The sequence below is a fragment of the Diadema setosum genome, chromosome 3 (assembly GCF_964275005.1).
Source record: "Diadema setosum chromosome 3, eeDiaSeto1, whole genome shotgun sequence".
NCBI classification, from domain to species: Eukaryota; Metazoa; Echinodermata; class Echinoidea; order Diadematoida; family Diadematidae; genus Diadema; species Diadema setosum.
Window position 1 is genome coordinate 11,427,731 of NC_092687.1, and position 21,314 is coordinate 11,449,044.

At 37.4% G+C, this 21,314-nt stretch overlaps 1 protein-coding gene across 1 annotated transcript in view; it reads right to left on the reverse strand.

The window, feature by feature from the left end:
* Positions 1-14,548, reverse strand: part of LOC140247031 (uncharacterized) — a 29,827-nt gene extending 15,279 nt beyond the window's left edge. The window contains exon 1 of the mRNA XM_072326331.1: positions 14,191-14,548. Within this exon, the coding sequence (XP_072182432.1) occupies positions 14,191-14,548 (358 nt within the window). The remainder of the gene's footprint in view (positions 1-14,190) is intronic.
* Positions 14,549-21,314: the final 6,766 nt, after the last annotated feature.

Below are 21,314 nucleotides of genomic sequence, written 5' to 3' on the forward strand. Positions count from 1 at the left end.
TGGTCATGGTCATATAGTTCATATTTGGTGCGGATGTCACTAAGGATATCCCTCATTATGTAATCCAGTTACTTGTGATTTCAATAGTTCAATTTCATGTCTTTCTTTTTAAATGATTTCGATTGAGATCATTTTACATAACTTAATACGCACTTGCCGATGACGTTGTCATGCTATTCACCATGACTCAGTCTTTGATGTCAACTTTGTAGTTGTAAGCACTGTCGCTGATTGTCTGCTGGTGCGATGTTTGTGATGGGTGTTTATTGTTAGTGATGTGCGGAGTGGAGAGTGAGGGTGCGCTGGTAATGTGCAAGATTAGCTGGAGATTAGGTGGAGTAGCTATATATATGTTCCCCGAATATATGATTACGCTATAAAGGAAGAACTGAAATATATGAATGATGTAATATAATCATTATTTATTGAAATTTCTGTCTGTAAGGGCAAAAAACATTCTGCTTGGAGTTATATACAGACCTCCTCAATCTAATTATGATGATTTTATGAATATTATGAACGATATTTGTCGAAACGGTGCATTCCACAACAAGGATTGCATCATCATGGGTGATTTCAATAAATCTTTTGTCAAGCAGTAATGCTGCCTGTGATAACTTCCTTGATAACATTTTACAAGCCTCATTTCTGCCTCTTATTTCTAAACCAACAAGAATTACTGGTCATTCTGCTACTCTTATTGATAACATTTTTGCGAACCTAAAACCTTTTCCAAAATCTGGCATAGTGGTGAGCGATATATCAGACCATTTTATGATATTTTGTCACCTTGATATTGGACCAAGGAGTCATAGTACAATTCGAAGGCATGTATTTCGTCGTAAATTCACCCCTGAAAATATCGCTCTCATTCAAGAAAAACTTCAATCTGTGGACTGGTCAATTGTGTATGACGCAAATGAAAATATTGACCAAGCATATGATAACTTTCTTTATCTTTTGAATAATTGCCTAGATGCATGCATTCCCTTAAGGAAATGTCGTACACAGGATTACAAACGAATCCCCAAGCAACCATGGGTTTCCAAAACACTCTTACGCTCAATAAATCGCAAGAGTACTTTATATGTTTATTTTATCAAAAACCGTGACGAAACCTCTCGAATGAAATATATTTCGTACAAAAATATTCTTACCAATACACTCAGATTAGCTAAAAAAAAAAAATAAAAATTTTGTAGACCAATTGAGTCAATTCAAATGTGATATCAAGCACACTTGGAAAGTAATGAATACAGTTTTGAATAGAGGGAAGGCTGTAAATCCCATTTCTAAAGTTCAAGTTGATAATACTATCATTGAAGACAAGTCTGAAATTGCCGAGATTTTTAACTCATACTTTTCAAAGATAGGTTCAAACTTAGCACAAACTATTACTCCAAGTGATAAATCATTTTACGAATTTCTTTCCTCACCAAACGACCACTCATTTCTTTTTTCAAGCCAATTGACAGGCAAGAATTAATCAAAATTGTACTTCAGCTCAAAGCAAACAAAGCCCCTGGCTATGATGACATTGGCAATGTCCTTATCAAAGACATTATACATTGTATAGCAGATCCTTTATTGTTTTTATATAACCTTTCACTACAATCTGGTCAAGTACCATCTAAAATGAAACTCGCAAAGGTGACTCCAATATTTAAGAAAGGAGACAAATTATGTATCAGCAACTATCGCCCAATATCTTTGTTAACTTCGTTATCAAAAATCTTAGAGAAAATTGTTCATTCAAGGACAACTGCCTTCCTTGAATTTCACAACATCATATCTGACTCCCAATTTGGCTTTAAAGAAAAACATAACACAACTCATGCCATTCTAAGTTTAATAAATACCATATCAGCTTCAATCGAAAAATCCTGTCATACTATCGGTTTGTTCTTAGATTTTTCTAAAGCATTCGATACTATAAACCACGACATTCTGTTATACAAACTTGCGCACTATGGTATTAGAGGTAAGGCTCTGGAATGGTTCAAAAGTTATCTTTCTGGAAGAAAGCGATTTGTTACCACTGATGGATGTAATTCGTCTACGGTACCAATCACGTGTGGAGTTCCCCAAGGAAGCCTTCTTGGTCCACTGCTATTCTCTATTTATGTAAATGACATTCGATGTTCTTCGAGTGTTCTCTCTTTTATCCTTTTTGCTGATGATTCAAACGTATTCTATACTCACAGTGATCCTAATAAGTTATTGGAAGTTTTAAATGTAGAACTTGTACATGTAACAAATTGGATAAAAGCAAATAAATTATCTTTAAATAAACAAAAAACCAATTACATGTTATTCAGTAACTCTGTTAAACAACTTTCTGACCAAGTGATATTTGATGATTCTGTTCTTAAAGAAGTCAAGACTACAAAATTTCTCGGTATTACAATTCTGCCCCCCCCCCCCCCCACGGAAGAAAGCAGTAACTGCACAACTGCTGAGCTGAGATAAATGCGATTTTGTGTTTTTTGCAGATTCTTTAAAAACACAGAAACATTCAAAAATAATTTTGTGGTATGATTATGCACCATACCTAGTTGTCTAACAATACCTAGGAAAAAAATATGTTTCCATTATTTTTTAAATGTTATTTAGGAAAATGCAGTTATTGCGGTGGCTCACCCTTGTTTCTGGGTAGTTTCCCCACGGAAAAAAACAGTAACTGCAGACGGCCAGGAGTCTGCTGTTTTCCCCATGGGAAAAAGCAGTAACTGCACATGTCACATGACCATAGGAGGAGAATTGTTACCACCACCAGGTTATAAAGTTCTTCTACTTTCTGGTTAGTCTAGATCTATAAGATCTAGGACCTAACGCTAGACCTAGACTAGGTCTTGTCGATTGAATGGCATTCTGTGTATTGAACTTTGGAGTGCCCGGCCTTGCCCCTGACACATGACCCTGGACTAGACAATAAAATATCAAGTCTCTTCGTCTTAGATCCTAGTTGAACTCTGACATTACACTTAAGCTAGACTACAGATCTATGCCCAATGTTAGTGCTAGACCTAGATCTATTACGTTAGATTAGGCCTACTGACATTTTGTCTAACACCAAACAGTTAACGATAGATCTACTCTGTAACGTTAGATCTGGTACGCGGTAGACCTATAGGGCCTACATCTAACGTTAGACTAACGTTAGTGTATTAATACTAGTGCTCATCTCCATTCAATATATTTTCAGCTCACCGAGATTTTCTGGTTCTGGCCAAAGCCATGGCTACCATGACTTTTCCTCTGCAATTCATGATAGATTTACAGGCATGCCTGGACCGCAGAAACTGTGTGACAGCATGGGGCCGTATTCTGAGAGCTAATTAAGTGTCTGATTAGCACTTAATTACCGAATTGGTATTCTGAGAGCATGATTAAGTAGGGGATATATTAAATACCATAGCAACAAGCGTTTTGGCGGGAAGGACCTACGCGTTTGCGCGTATCAATGCGCGTGCACCTCTGATAGGACTTAATCACAGAGTTAATTACGAATCGGTATTCTGAGGGTGTAATTAAGTATGAAAGTTAATGGAAAACTTAATGATACCAAAGAGTGCCATTAACTACTCCGATACCACGCATTACATCGTGTTTTCTCTGCCACAACGATGCATACCGTCTTCGGTAACCGAGGAGCGGTTGAATCTTGTTATCATAGTATCCGTAGAATTCAGAGAAAAAAAGAAATATAGCCGATCTTCGAGGAATTTTGTCATTTTATGTGAGCAAAGAGGTTGAGATCTTCGCGTGCGTAGGTGAGGGGTTGTAATCAAATACCGGAGTGTGCGCACGGAGCTCTTGGGTTGTAATTACAGGGGGCGCCGCGTGCAGGAGCGCGCATTGAGGGCATATTTGCGCGTGTAATCATCATTTTGGCTTCTAACAACGCGTCTGATTGGATGGAATAACAATTAGATGGGAGGGACCTAAGATAATTACAGGGGACTTAATCATACCTTAATTACGTCCTCAGAATACCGATTTTGCCCATGATTAAGGGCCTATTAACTTCACGACTTAATCACGAAGTTAATTACAGACTTAATTACGACCTCAGAATACCACCCATGGTTAGCACTGGCATGATCACTCAGACTGTACCAGACCTGCAATACTGTGCAAGTGATGACTGTGCTGTCATGCAGTGTTTAGCTATTTACTGTGCAGTATGCTGCAGAATTTACGCGCATGCAGCTAGCTGCACGCGTATTCTACACTCTGAGCGCACTGAGTCTGCCAGGTTTGCTAGTCTCCAGAAAGAAGCTTTTTCTACAACTTGTCATATGATTCCCTGCGGGCAGAGTCAAGTTACTGGTGAAACAATCTTTTTTATATCTACTCCCCTAAATTATGGAAGAAACTGCTGTTTACATTGCTAAAAAAGAATTAGTAGAAAAAATAAATGGTATTAGGGAAAAAATATACAGGAAGGACTATACAGAGTCTGAATGATTAGACTAAATTGTTAGTTACTGCTTTCTTCCGTGGGCTTTGTTAGTTACTGCTTTCTTCCGTGGGGAAACTTGCAAAGTTGAATCAACTGGATGCAGTTACTGCTTTTTGCAAAAGTGAAAAATTGCATTTTTGGTCACTTTCATTTTTTTTTTGTGCAAAACTGACTTGTTAACATTGGAGAGCATTGGGTAAACTATTCATTTTTGCAAAAAAGTAAACATTCATAAAAATGTCAGTTACTGCATTTTTCCGTGGGGGGGCAGAATTGACAATAAGCTAACTTGGAATTGTCATATTGATAACATTTGTAAGATAGTTTCAAGAAATATTGACATCATTAATCACGTTAAACGGATTCTCCCAAAGTCAGTGCTTTTTATGTTATATTCAACTCTTATTCTTCCTTACCTTAATTATGGCGTAATGGCATGGGGAAATGCAATACAAACTAAAATGGACAGGGTGCTCCTGTTGCAGAAAAGAGCGATGCGTTTGATATGCAATACCGCTTATAGATCACACACTGATGTTTTGTTTAAAGAAAACCGTATTCTTAAGATTACTGACTTATATCGTCTTCAGCTGGGTTGTTTTATGTACAATGTAGAAATTAACGCTACTCCTGCTGTATTTAAGGAAATGTTTCGAAAAAATAATGTTATACATAATTACTCAACAAGGTATGCGAATGATTATCATCTTCCTAAAAACAGAACCAGTTTTGCTAACAGAAATTTTATGTTTACTGGTCCTAAGCTTTGGAATTACTTTGATCGTTCACTAAAACAAGCTCAGAGCTTGAATAGCTTTAAGTATAAGCTCAAAAATGTGTTTCTTGATAAGTATTAATAAACAGTTTTATGGTAATTAAACGTATGTATATTTAAATCAATGTTTTCTAGAAGTACTTCATTAAGCATACTCGGAAGGTTATCTTCTGTTTCATTCATTATTGTAATGGTATACACTGTATATAATGTACACTGTAAACACTTTATACATAAACTTGTGCTTTGTAACATATACATGACTTGTTTGTATATCCATAGTACGGTTCATGTGCCCTTGTAAATAGTTATATAATCTTATGGTGTTTTTGTTATATTTCACTCAGCCTTATCTTTGATATCATTTTGTCTATAATCTGTATAGGGGGACTACATTTAACAAGCAGTGCTTCTAAGTAGTCCCCTCCACATTTGTATATGGTGTTATTCTATCTCAGAATATCACTTTATTTTGTATATACATGTAACATACTCTGTATAGTTTTAATATAATGTCCACTATGTGTTATACCCTGTATATTCTATCATATAATGTCCACCATGTGGAATATGAATAAAAATTTCATTTCATTTCATTTCATTTCATTTCATTTCAAGATCACAATATATTTTTGTGAAAACGAGCCTACAATCTAACCCGTAAGGCCAAAATTCGCTTCAATATTCTACACCACCCAGTTCAAGCTTCTTCATCAGAACTGCAAAAAAAAAAAAAAAAAAATCTTTCTTTCGACTGCACTCTCTGATATCAGCATCTACACGAGTTGCAACCTCAATCAAATGGGCTTTCACTAACCCTCTCAATCTACCAAGAGTGACGTCTTTCACAAACTCTGCTGCATTGAACTTGGCTGCCATGATTTATTTACATCTACCTTTCTGACTAGATTTCAAGACTACCTCGCTAACGCAACTTCCTACAGTACACCCCAACTGGGTACCGAACTACGAGAATAGTCCAAGCAATTCATACCTGACAAACACTCGTACATCTCGAGGCCAATTTCCTCGTAAAGCCACATCTAACGGTGCTAATCCAAATAACCAGAAAGTGACACACTAATCTGATAGAATTACACAACGGAAACGATAATACGTAACCTTCCTTTCCAGCAATCAATGCTGCACTGCCCCCCCCCCCCCAGGAAAAACGCAGTATCTACATCCAGCTCTATTTCTCAACAACCGAGATATTCACCATTTTATATTTTTGCCAAAGCCCCTGGAAAATAATGATACTATTTTGAAAAAAATTCCTTCATTGTGGAATTTTAGTCTATCTAGCTACCAATTTTCATAGAAAATATCATTTTGTGTTTTTGTTTTGTTTTTAAGTTATTGATGAAAATGTAGATACTTTGAGGAATCCCCCAGCAAAACAAAAACAAAAACAAAAACAAAAAACCGCAATATCTACAGCGGTATGATTATAATTGATTTTATTCCTTATCATTGTTAATTAATCAACCTAGAATACATGTTTATGCATTCAAAATGTATATTGAAAATAAATATCCATTTGAATTAATGGAGGGCGCCTTCTTCGAGCAAGGACGCCCTCTCTTGGCAAGTAATAAATTTCCTTAAAATGAACAAAAAATTACACAAAACTAACTACGTGAAGGCTAAATGCACTATTTTTTTATGCCTCCGCCCCGTTAGGGCACCAGAGGCATTATGTTTTCTAGTTGTCCGTCCAGTCGTCCGTCTGCCTGTCCGTCCATACGTCCGAACATCCATCTGTCCCTCAGTTTTTCCGTCCGTCCATACGAGATTCTTGTAAACATGACATCTCAGGAACCCCTTGGCAGATTTACGCCAAACTTGGCACAGAGATGCTCTACCAGGAATAAATGAACTTAAGGAATATTTGATTTTGGTCGAGCCCCATCCAAATTCAAAGGTCAAAGTTCAGCGAACTTTGTCAAAAAAGGTTATTTTCACACTGTAAACACTATATCTTGAGAATCCCTGAGCGAGTTTTCATCAAACTTGATCTAGACCTAAATATATTTTAGTCTAGACTAGATAGATCTAGATTCTAGTAGTTCTAGTAGCCTATGAAAGCATACCAATCACATTACAGCGCACAGGCAGTAGTGTAGACATGTCGTAGGACCAGGGGTGGGGGGAGGATCCTAAGATATATGTCAAGGTTCTTCTGCCATAATTATGTATGCATGTATGCATCATTGTACAAGTATACATGATGCACCATCCTCAACCTTGGGCCCTGGGGGTGCCTTCTCCATCCCTCCATTTATGCCCCGATTACAGAGCAAGCTTCATAACATTAACACAATTACAGATCGTTCTTGGAACATTTTACTTTTTCAGATTGCAGCTCAAACCGAAAAAGTACAACATTCCCAGACCGATCTAGCCGTACGTGTTTAATATGAAGTTTGCCAGGGCTGTAATGTGATGCTACATGGCCTAGCCGCTAACTAGTATCACCATTTAGGTCTTGATCTGTACAGTCTAGACTAGAGTCTAGACCAAAATGAATTTAAATTGGATGTCTGGACCTAGATCGATCTAGACTAGTTTTTATATATCGTTTATTCTAGGCTGGCTACGTACCAGGCTACACTAGTCTACAGCCTCAGGCTATACATGCCCGATACTGACAGAAAAAAAAAAATGCCTAGATAGTTTAGTCTACACAAGACAGGACTCTTTAATTAGAATAAAAAAATACATCTAGGTCTAAAGCGAAGTTACATCCGCACTCTAGGCCTTTTCCTTCTTGATCGAACCAAAGTTTTTTTTTTTTTTTTTTTTTTTTTTTTGCCATGTACATTTGTAATGTAACTTTTTTACTTGTAAGTTGTAGCATGCAGCATGGAATCGTGCATGCATTTTACGCAACCCAGTCTCACTAGGGTCTGGATAAGGTTTAAAATACAACTGATCCTTAATTGTCTCTATTTTGTCCATTTAACTATTTTTCATATAATCTATTGTCAGCTATTCAATTTTAAGACAGTATGGTACGGATTAGATAATTGAACATTGACACTAGTTCTAGACTAGACTTAGGATTCTAAGTTTTAGTTTTAGACTTCTTAGTTTTATAAACAGGCCTGCCCTAGACCTATTCTAGTCCTAGATCTTATCAAAAGAGGAGCACTCTTTAAAATTATAGGTGCATCGAGATTCAAATTTTTCTTTTTGCCTTTAAATTTGCATGCGTCGCTCTTAAGTTATTTAAGTTTAAGTTAGACTACATGATACAGCTGTCTAACTTCATACGAATCAGAGGCCGTATATCTACTCCGAGTCTAGTCTAGTGACGTAGGAAGCAAGATGTGACTGGTTTTTATGCTAATAAACGTGCATATTTCCTGTAACTTACAGGGAGGAAGAAGCAGCAACAATCTGCTAAAAAAAAATATTTAAGTCACATTTTTTTTTCTGTAATTTCGAAATAGTCGGGTACCTAAGGGGGGGGGGGGGGTCACCGTGCACCCCCCCCCCCCAGGACTCCTCGAAACTTACATTTTCAGGATCCTCATGACATACCAAAACATAATCAAGATGGTAACAGGAACGAAAAGTGGCTGTTCTAGTTGAAATTTAATGTATTCTATTGTTTTTCATAATTTCTTATGTATTTCTTTGTTTTTCAACTTTGTCAACTTTTGTTTTTTCTTTGTTTTTCTATTGGAAATTGTCACTGACCACTTTTCTACCATAATTAGCACAAAACTAATCAATGAAAGTGATTAATTGTAAAAATAATCATTTTTTCATGACCTTCATGACGGAGCACCTGTTTTCCATAGGAAATGTACACAAAATCACAAAATTGTGCCCGTTGTTGGGGGACATTCTGTTACAATAATGGGCGTGACTTCGCAAAAGTATACGCGGATGTTGCAAATTCGGTCTCAAAAGTTGTGCGAGACTTGACCAAACAAAGTCAAGAAGCCTCGCGACAGATTTATAGCGCGAAACTTCGAGGGGGGGGGGGGGGAATCCCGCCCCCGGTCTTTCAAGGGTTAATGTTGCATGAAAAAAAAAAATCAATTTTCACATAATCTCATTTTTAAGGAGGTGGTATGCTTTACAAAGTATATATCCATATCTTTCTTTTTGATTAACCGAAAGTCACTTAACTTCGTGGGTGCGTTCGACATAAATGTATTTCTTCTGTTTCCACGACAACAGGGTGTTCTATATATATATAATTATGTATGTATGTAATATATATGTGCTTACATGTAGGGTCTACATAGTAGGGTACCTAAGGGGGGGGGGGGGTCACCGTGCACCCCCCAGGACTCCTCGAAAATTACTTGACTTTGTTTTGTTCAAGTCTCAAGCAACTTTCGAGACCAAATTTGCAACTTCCCCGCATACTTTTGCGAAGTCACGCCCATTTTTGTAACGGAATGTCGTCCCAAAACGGGCACAATTTTGTGCTTTTGTGTACATTTCCTATGGAAAACAGGTGTTCTGTCATGAAAGTCGTGAAAACCTGATTATTTTTACAATTAACCACTTTCATTGACTAGTTTTGTGCTAATTATGGTAGAAAATTGGTCAGTGACAATTTCCAATAGAAAAAAAAAGTTGAAAAAGTGGGAAAAAGAAATACATAAGACATTATGAAAAACAATAGAATACATTAAATTTCACCTAGAACAGCCACTTCTCGTTCCTGTTAACATCTTGATTATGTTTTGGTATGTCATGAGGATCCTGAAAATGTAAGTTTCGAGGAGTCCTGAGGGGGGGGGGTGCACGGTGACCCCCCCCCCCCCTTAGGTACCCGACTAGAATACGGACCCTGAAAATTCTGATTATTACAAAGTCTAACAATAGAAAAGAGACGCAAGACTCTAACGTTTCTGTCTAACAGTTAGACAAGTCTTAGACTTAGACTTAGATCTATATAACCTGAGGTTTATCCAACACAACACAAATATATATCTATTGCCTTTCGCCAAAACTTTCGGATTCGGAGCCTGAGGAATTTTGACTAGGGTCTAGGCCTAACAAAGTTACTTCACAGCAACTTAATAAGTTATAATAAAAAATGATATTGAAATAGTACGGAAGATGTTCATCATCGTGGTAGAATCTGAAAGAGTAAAGCTGACCGTTTGTCACCCGAAGCGAGGTAAATACAAATGAATGCATTTGTGTTTAGGCCTACCTCTCTTCATGTGACAAACGATCAGCTTTATTCTTTCAATATTGAAATGGTTTTAATTAACTACTCATTATCTGCGGATAATTTTTTTTTTGTAATTTTCCCTGCGACATTTTGTTTTAATCCAAGTACACACTGTACTGTACATGCTGATTAGACGGGCCTGTGCTGATTGCATGCTCAGTGTAGCTGCAAGCTGTTATTAACAGTGTTGTGCTGTATTGTTTTAATGTACACTCGGTTAGTCTTAATCACACACTGTGTTTTGTATAAGGATCACGATCTCATCAAGATATTTACTAATCGTTATTGTTTCGTTTAGATATTTTGAACATCGTGTTTTATTATTGAGCAAGTATATGTAAAGAAAATAATTTACGTTCAAATTACAGAACAACCGGTAAAGTATTCACATATATAAATAACAGTGTCTGGTAATTATGACTACCTTTGTAGATACTGCGTTTTTCCTTGGGGAAATATTCATTATGTAGATACTGCGTTTTTCCTTGGGGAAAGTGCCAGTTAAGTGTAGATACTGCGTTTGGCAGTTACGGAAAAGTAGCTTTCTAAACTTTTTTTTTCAAAAAAAAAACAACTGAATATCCGACTATATTTATGCAAAAAAGTGAAAATCGACAGAAACGTCAGATACTGCGTTTTTACATGGGGATGGGGGGGGGGGGTCAGTGTAACCCTGGTATTCAGCTAGCGAGAAGACCAGTACAAGTGCGCAAAACATATTCATCGCATCGCTTCGCGAATCGCACTTCCATTCACAACCACTGCTAACGCAGTTTCATTACACATAGCATGTCATGTGACGCAGTATACAATACCGCTACGAACGAACGCCACCGATTCGCTACCCTGTGTACACATCTTACATGAGTGCGAACACTACACATATTGTACCTCCAACGCCAACGGGCATCAATAATTACAACGATGTACAAAACACCGAAATCAGGGATGCCAAGTTCCAAAAAAAAAAAAAAAAAATTATGACTGAGATTTTCATGACTCGGCATCTCGGCGCGCGAATGTGGGCGCGAGCGAGGGTGTGGGAGGGGTTTTTCCCCCCTGTGGCCTCTCACGGTAGGGAGCTTTTTCAATTTTTAGCTCCTAATGGTGCAATCAGGTGCACACTTCAGTGATTATGTTTTACTTATTTTGAAAGACAAAAGGGAAATATACCATCAATTGCATCTATCACTTTAATCTTTTGATCTATGCTCATTATTATAGGCCCAAGTTGCAGACTTCGCCCTATGCGTGAGAAAAATGGGTGTCATGCGTGAGATCGTGAGATGGCCCCTAAATTCTTGAGTCTCACGCAGGATGCGTGAGACTTGGTAGCTCTGCGAAATACTAGCTACCCAAAAGACAGATCGTTTGTATGTTCATTTCCCGGACATGTTCCCCGTATGTCATGCACCAACAGAACACCTGTCATGCACAGACAAAATATCTGTCACACACCCATAAAACATTCTTGGATCAGCACCGAATGACTGCAGCTGCTCACGCCATGTTTGCCAACTCCAACTCTCGTGTCCCGGATGGACCTCTTTTATTATCGCCCCACCCTGGTTGCACACCGCAGTTCTCCATCACAATTATCATAGGACTATCTAGACCTACCTTTTTTTTTCTGATTTAGTTCGCGCTTTTGCGGCTATAAAAAAAAACTCTGTATGAACATGTACATATCTAGCGAACAGATGAGCTCAGTAGATTTGTGTATTCGCTGACCCATGTCACTACATTCAAGTTCCAGGTTTTGTGTAGAACAAAATAGTTTGTGAGCGCATCAGCCCACACTCTATTCATACCTCAGCCCTATCGAAACTTTAATTTCATGATGACATACTGTGCTTGACCCTTGAAGGGGGGGGGGTAAAATGCATCGCTTGACTGCTTTCGCACAGGTGGGTTACTAATTCGTCCGTTCTCTGTCGACGGAAAAAAAAAAATCTCTTTTGGTAACGTAAAAGGCGCTCAGAGAATTGCGGAAGGAACGGGTTAACGAAAGGCTCTCAGACAACAGGTGCAGATCACATAAGCAAGTAAGTTTTTGCCAAAAAAACAAAAATAATATACACACATACTACATATATAGATAAGATATTTTGATGTATAATTTGAATAATTATGTTTTGCCTGATTTTTTTTTTTTAGTTTCTATTAAGAAAAATAACGAAAAGCATATCTATGTGACCATGCACCACAAAACCAACAAAAAAGTCGCCAGACTTGGATTTTTAGTTAAGGGCAGATTCTGAAAGACCAGACTCTAAGCTTGAAATGATGTATACATCAATTCAAATGGACTCCCCAAAACTACCTAAATACTGGAAAGATAGCAAACACTCTCGAAAAGTTTGAATTGAGAAAAGAGGCTCTGAAGTACTGTGTCTTTTCAAGCGCTTAACCTTTACCAAGCCATGCTAGCTGTGCCATGAAAGGCACAAAACACAAAGTGTAAACCACCGGAGTAGCAACAATAAAGGAATTATCAGATTGGGCTATAATTAAGTATGTTTCATAAGCACATTCTGCCCATATTTAATGCTAACTTCAAAAGCAGTAGCGCCATCCTTTGAAAAGTTATTAGACTTGAAAATGAAGAGCGCGCAAAGGATTTCAAGACAAGCGGCCTCTAAGACAAACCTGATCATTCTATTCTACCCCTCCCCCCCCCCCAAAAAAAAAAAGTGGTAGAAAAAAACTGCTAAAAACACACTTTCCCATTTTTCATGATACCAAACTTAAGAATTATGTATAAAAGGAGAGCTCTTTCAGAAAATAATGAAATTTTTTGAGTCCTCACTTAGAATCAAGGGGTGTGACTTTTTGTTTGCTTTGTAGTGCACAGTTACATATAAAACACGTCAGAGTGATATGATTTATATACCGAACAATAAATTACGAATATTACAGAATACTTTTATTTACAATGGCCGCAAATTCTGGAATTATTTACATAGTAAAATGCGATGAACTCCCCGTTGGTCTTCATTCAAACGTTAGCGTTCAAATTTACCTCTTTCGCAATGCTCTGGTGATAATCATTATGAACTAACAGACATTTTCTTTTCGGCATGATTGTAGAACAGGCGAAAAAAAAAAAAACATGATCTAATAGTTCTTATCTTTCATTATTCTTTCCTCTTGCAGCTGCAGGTATCTTCATTTATACTGTCTCTAAGATGGTCTAGTTGGTGGTTTTTCCTCTTCCTCTTTCTCATTCTCTTGTCCTTGTTGCGTATGTGTGTCTGTGTGTGTGTGTGTGTGTGTGTGTGTGTGTGAGTGTAACAGCCTGTGTTTATTTCTTTTTTCGGGGAGCCTACTCCTAAAGGCATGTGCTTCTAGTAGGTTCCTTACATAAACAATTTTATTTATCTGTCATAAATGTACCCTTGAGAATAATTTCAATTGATGTTGCGCTCTGTTAATGTTTTTTGTTTATACTGAACTTATACTAATAATGTATGTGTCACTTTACATTGTCATTGATGGATTTAGTAAACACAACAATGTACTTGTGTGGAAACCTAATAAATGCAATGAGAAATAAAAATGTAAATAACAGACACAACGATACTAAGAAGTGCAGAGACAGAGGAAAAGACACACACATATATATATATATATATATATATATATATATATACTTATTTATGTATTTATCTATTATTGTTTGTGTGTGTGTGTGTGTGTGTGTATGTGTGATGATAGTCTCACTAAAAGAACATTTATCCTTACCAAGTTGGGCAGCAATCTCAATCACTGCTTCTCTAGTGTCCGGATTGTCCAAACCGCGGTTGTCAATGACGTAAATGGACCTCGTCAGGTCCGCAAGTTTACGATACATGGTGTGACCGCCAGCTTTTTCCTGGCTTGCAACCTGCAGCCATTTAGCTTTTCGCAGTCTTCCTGTTACGGCAAACTTTAGCGAGTTTATTAATGACGTCTTGCCACATCCCGTCCGCCCAAACAAGCCGATGAACGTCTGCTCAGGAAACGGGACTCGGTCTGGGCAGGTGACACAGCTGCCTGGTTTATAATTTTTTACCTCCTCTCGGAGTTCGTCAATCTCCTCTTTCACGTCGTTCTGCGCCATTGTTATATACAACAGATGAGATTACCTATTATGAAGAAAAAAGAAATATAAATTGTAGGCACACTTCTGGAGTTTGTTTACGAGATACTGGTCCTTGCAGCAGTATGGTCTGTTCGTCCTCTGCCGGTACGAATTGTTCTGTGAGATAAACAGTCCCGCGCACTAAACGTTTTGATATGTCTTGACAAAAGGGGGAATATACAGACGTTAATAATGTCGACTCCACCTCTTCTCTTTCATCATCACAGGTCTTGTGATTAGTGGGTTTTAGCTATACCACGATAATGTATACGACACGCCTCCTCTAGAGTTGGACAATGGGAAAGGCTGTCTCGCGCATGCGCAGAACGTAATAGCGTTACAAATCTCAACCCTGGCAGTACAATTACAGAAGTGATATTCCAAACTATATAATCACATTACATTGTTATTGACATGTACAGGAATTGATATAGAGCTCGCAGTTGAGGATTTCCACGGCTCCACGGAAATCTGTACCTAAATTGTGTTTATTTTCTGTAGTTTACTTGTTTCTTCCATTCCTCACAGATAAATTTATGGATAAGCTAACAGAGGGCTTGAAAGGCTTTTTACACGTTCACCCTGTTGCCAAGTTCATTCGATCAGACTTCAAAATTACTTTGACCAAAACAACTAGAGAACAGTTTGTCGAGTAATGATGTTGAAAGATTTTGTAGTTTCACTTCTGATATTTTTTTTTTTTTGGTTATTTCCGGGAGGATGTATGCCAAACCAATTCAAGGATAATAACCCTACAATGGTTAAGTTTCAACACTAATGATATTCAATGATACACTGCAAAAAGTCCGGTGTTAAATAGTGAACACCGAGCTGGTGTTAAATTTTCGGTGCTCATTTATGGTGTTAAATTAACACCTCCTGGTGTCATTTCCAAATTTTAAACTGTTTTTTGAAGAGTTTCTTAGTAACTGCACTTCTTGTTGATTTTTAATTTAAACAAGACGATCAATAATTTTACATTAAAATATTAGATTTTTGAAAAAATGTGAAAATAAATTTACACCAAAGTAACACCAGCTGGTGTGGTCTCTTATTGAAGCTGGACGGGTGTTAAACCATTGATATTAACACCAACGAATATCAAATCAACACCATGTGGTGTCATTTTTGAATTAACACCAGTACAGTGTCAAAATAACACCAGGTACAGTGTCAAATTAACACCACGAAGTGTCAGGTGAACACTTTTCAACACCATCACAGTGCATTTTCAACACCTGTGGGTGTGGTCCTTTATTGAAGTTTGACCGGTGTTAGATTTAACACCCGTGGTATTAAAACTAACACCGATGTTTTTACAGTGTATATATGTCTTATGTTGCTCCAAATTAACCCTGTAGAGTGTTCAAGGTGCATGTTAAACTGTATTGCAAAACTACGGGTTTTGGTGTATGCTATTTCAATTTTTTTTCTACTTCTTCTTTTTAGGTCGTAAAAGTGTGTAAATGCCTCTGGCCAAGTAACTGTAACGTCTGGAAAGCAGAGAGAAGAAGAATACCTTATAAAAATGCATCATGTATTTCTATAAGTTCTAAAGATATTCATACAGTTTGAAGTATTCATCCCAAATGTCGTCTAACATGAGAAGTGTGCTGTACTTTTTTCTTTGCATTAACTTAATTCATTTACAAATGTTCTAGTATTTTCCCTGGCTTAATATTTTACACGAGAGCCTGTGGTCGTTCAGAGATACAAAGGACGGTCGTTCAAAGAGCGCTTTGTAGGATCATATCATTCAACGTCAAGTAGTATTTAAAGATGGAACATGGGAGTTGCAGTAGGAAATACGGCCGTGGATATGGTTTAAAGTTTTATTCCACGGTTCAGTGAAACGCATTTGAACAATAAAGTCAAATCAGTTCGAAATTGCAATCGTTTTCAACCCTTTTGGATAGGGGTATAGGGTGGCACTGTCTTATACGTCGCGGTAAAAGAGCACGAGCGACATCTGGTATTGTCAGCTTGGCGTTCGGCCAATTTGTGGGTTACATGTGATCACTTCAAAAGCTAGACCAGCCTGCACCCTGCCCTATACGCTCTCTGATACATTGCCCAGCTCGGGCTCAGTATTACCGGCAACGTTGAGAATGGAACACCTTCGAAACCCAACTTCTAGCAACCTCAAGGTCGGCTTTCTCTCCGTATCGGAGGAACAGGCTGTACATCAGTTCATTTCAAATGTACGGAAGGAAAAGCCAAGCCTGACATGTGTTTATGAAAAACTGTCTTCGAGTGATCTCTTTGGAGACAGCCGACTTGAGGCCTTTGACGCTGTGTTTCTCCTGCACTCCATTAGGCAGGGACGGAACTCCATAACAGATGTTGCGGACGCAAGGTATAATAAACTACTGCCGCAACTCAAGAAAAACTATGGTAAGACGATGTCTTTCTGAAGGAGGGGGATGCTTTTAGTAATCAATTAATTGTAACAACTTAGAGTTTCGTGTTTGCTAGAATCCGTTACTTGGGTTACCATTTAGTATCAGAAAAAAGGCAAACAATATCCTCTAGTCTGATGTGAAACAACAGTTTTAAATGCTTACGTTTTAAAACATCTTAACACAACGTCGGTACTATTACCAGGTTAATTCTAGTCCAAATACTGGGAAGGATCATGACCTGAATAATTGTTTTAGATTATGAAAGAGCCCCATTCTTTGAATGTCCTTATAACATTTTGTTTTAACGAATTGTCCCTTGCTTTATAAATAGTGAAAGATTACGATGCGAACTGAAAGGAGCGCCTCTTCCTGTTAACTTGCCTTTTAAGTGATTCGAAAACCTTTCTGAAAATTCCACAAGCTGGTGCCTCTATAGAAAACCGTCAGGGTGCGGTTGTGGCTCTACCCCTTATAAGATATCAACGGAATTTGCAAGAAATCTCCGACGAAAAAAAACAACAACTGTGTTTCATAATACGCATCTGAGTTTTCAAATGTGTCTTTAGAGAAAAGAAGTGCCCAAGAGAATGTTTCTTTTAAGATTTGAGTTGCTTTTATTAGCAATATGCAAGAGCTATCCGATTTATAGAATAATATTTATGTGACGTCCATGACGAGCTATGTCGGATGAGAAAATGTCTCTCCTTTTTTTTTTTTTTTTTTTTGGTATTACTGATGTTTGTTTTTCTTTCTTTTTATACATAGTGTGTTGTGAAATAATGCGCAAAATATCACCAACAAATATGCAAGAAGTGTTCTATTGAGAGATAAAGGTATTTTGAATAAACATCCAGGTCGTGAAATGCCTCTGGTGAGAAAGTGCGCAGACAGGAATCTTTCACATGGGTATTCACATGAATTCACACCACTCGGGGCCGACAGAGCGTTTTCAAAAGTGGGGTGGGGGGCACTTCCAGGTCAGGTTTCACGAGGTAACAAGCAAAACAAAAAAAAAAAAAAAGTCATCAGCTTATTTCTCCCCTTTCGCTTCCGGGTTTCTCCATACTCGAAACAAAAAAAAAAATAAAAACAAAGTATCTTCAGCCCCAATACATAATCTTACCGCGCCCACACTTCAAGATCTCTATATTTTGCTATTTAGTGCAATTACGTATTTCCGGGTAAAAAAAAGGGTTCCCAAAGTGATGACACGTTATATATTCCTCTGTATGGTGCACAAAAAAAAGGGGGGGGGGGCTGTCCCTCCCCCGTTCTGCCAGGATTGCTTTTATTAAAGCAATGTACAAGAAATATCCGATTGAGTAATATTACAGAAACTGTACATTTTTTAAATCATTATGGTATAAGCGATCAGAGTGAAAAAAAAAATATATATATTTTCATTTGTCCATAGTTATTTATAACCGCCATTTGGATTTAATAAAATGGCCACGATGACTAATGTTTCGGTCAACATATCTTCACTTCTAAATGACAAAGAGCTTCAATTTTGATAACTAAACGACACTCAAAACAAACTAATCAAATATGTTTTGAAAGAAATCTAGTTTGATCAGAAAAAAAAAACAATACAAACAGCGTGGACTCGTGAGAATCTAATCAAAATGATGACGACAATCTAAACACTTTTTTTTTTCTTATGCGGATCAAACCTTATTGAAAAACATTTTGTGTTAGAATTTTATAAAAAAAAGCATGATTAGATTCAATTCGAGAAACCTGACCAAATTTAGATGCAGGAATGCGAATCAAATGAAAAGTGTTGTAAATAAGAATCCAATCAGAACTGATTAGATTCAATTAAAAGAAAAAAAGAAAAAAGAATCATATCAAATATTATGAAATTGTTCGAATCAAATGCATGCAATGACTGTGATACCTATCACTCTCTGCATCACATCAGGCATTCCTGCATGTATGATTAGCTGTTGATAATTCACAACAAACTCTTTTCCACCTTTGTGAAAAACGTTTTATTGTTGTGTTTTTCTTTTTAAAGTACATACAGACTCATGGCTATCAAAAAAAAGCAGAAAATACAAAACGAGATGTATATTACAACAAAATAGCAATATTGCGAAAATGATTCACAGTTCAGTCAAATATAGCACGACCTTTGAATACCAGTATAACATACTAAGGAGTTCTAAATTGGCGACGGAGTTTTGTGACACTGTATCTTTGTGAATGACTTTCATTCTCCCTTTTCCTTGAGTCGAGTTGCAAAAATACCTTTAGATTTTAGGAAGACACAATGGACCATTATGACCATCATAAAAAGAAATAGTAGGATGTAGTATGGACAGAAATCATCTCGTGCATGCACGTAACAACATTTGCGCCAAGAGTCCGCGTGACAGGGCTTGCATCGCCATCTAAAGCTCCCTTTCAGAGCTTGAGGAGAGTGTGTAGATGTCTACAGAGCATTGAATAAATTTACACGTCCGTGCTTGGAGCTGCAATTTCCAGATACATGAACAATTTTCATGAATTTATCCAAGGTTATTTGCAATATCATGTTGTGTCAAAATGATTACCAGTGCATTATAGATTATACTGAGGTTCAAAAGAGTCAGAAATCACGATCTTCAGGTGATTTTCATACAGATAAATAGCTAAATGTGTACAGACTTGAAAACAAATCTAAAATTAGATTTATATTTCCAGATATGCCTGAGTACACAAAAATAATAAACACGATGCCAGCATAAATGGTTGAATTATTCAATGTTGACACCAGATTGTGTACCATGGTTAAAGCACAATTATGAATTATGTCAGTGCTTACGCCTCGATGTCCTAATACACTGTTTATAAATTTAGCTTCTTCATGGCTATTGAACAAAATATTATACAAATATTGACTTACCAGAGGTGGAATATAATATTTGAGATCCTCGCAGGATTTTTTTTTTTTCGAAGCGCGTATAGCGCTGAGGAAAAATATAGTATTCCGAGACAAAAATATAACTTCCCCATCGAAATGAAATGTTATATTCCTACCGAAAGAAAAAATCAATATCTGTTATGGCCTATATTATATGACCTACAGTATAAGAAATAAACTGCTGTATACAGCAACACGACTTCTCCTTTGTCAAACCCACAGTCAAATTCATGAACGCGCGCGACAACAGCGCGCGCGACTGGTGGTATTCAATCGAGTCATACTGAGCCATAACTACGGGTGGCTTTCGCGTAGGTCCTACCGGTAATTCATTCTTCCGTGGCCGTGCAGGAGCAGGACAGCTGCAATACCATCATTTCTAGAATAGTCGCTAATCAATCTTAAGTAGGACTATAGCGAGGGCCTAGTTTCTTAGCGGTAGATCTAGATTTTGTAATGACAGTTGTACAAATTGTAGAAGACTAACGATAGTGGGTCTACAACTGCCGCCTATGGTCTAATAAGCTTGTTGAGATAACATTTGTGTGTGGTAATGCATGAAAATGTGAACTTCTTTACAATGTAGGGCATAATCTCTTCTCTCTGTAGTCACTGGCACTGGTACAAGAGCTGTAGACTACGGACCTGGTCCAGGTCCTACGCTAGTAGCATAAAACTGTCAATATAAGAAAAAAAAAAAAAAAAAAAAAAAAAAAAACCTTACTCAATTCAGGCGCTGGTAATGTAATGGGAAATCCTTTGGTTTCCGGCCCTGTCACAACTGTCTAACATTAACTAGAGTAGTAAGCTCTGGCTTCCAGCGCATTCTCCAGTTCTTTCTCTCTCAAGCTGCCGTGCATACCAGTTACAACAGTTGACAAAAACAAATTTGTTGCGTTGGTAGCGCGTGTATGCTGTGCATAACATGCATATGTGATGCTCACACCGCTTACCGCGTGCGCTGTGTAGTACAATAGTACTGTGGTCACGATTGCATTCGTGTGTGCAAAGTATGTTGCGCGCATCATAACAACTGGTTTTTCATGACGTCATCCCTCCTTACATAACGCCATTTGTTTAACGTAGTCGCTGTTATATTACGTAATTTACGTAATTCACGTAGTTTACGTCATGTTATGAAAATATATCGCCTCTCATCCTTGTGACCATGGTCACGTGACACTATATTGACCAATCACGCATATATAGGTAATAAAATATATGTATACATAATCGTATATATATATATATATATATGTATAATGTATATAATATATACATATAGATTTAATCAAGATATTACAGATAATAAAAAAATATTTAGAGTCCATTCAAATACGTGCATGAGGTTACGATCAATGTTTCAAAGTGAAATAAAAATGGTTAAAGTTTAAACATTATTCAGAAATAGTGTAGAAAGGTTTCAGGTGTAACA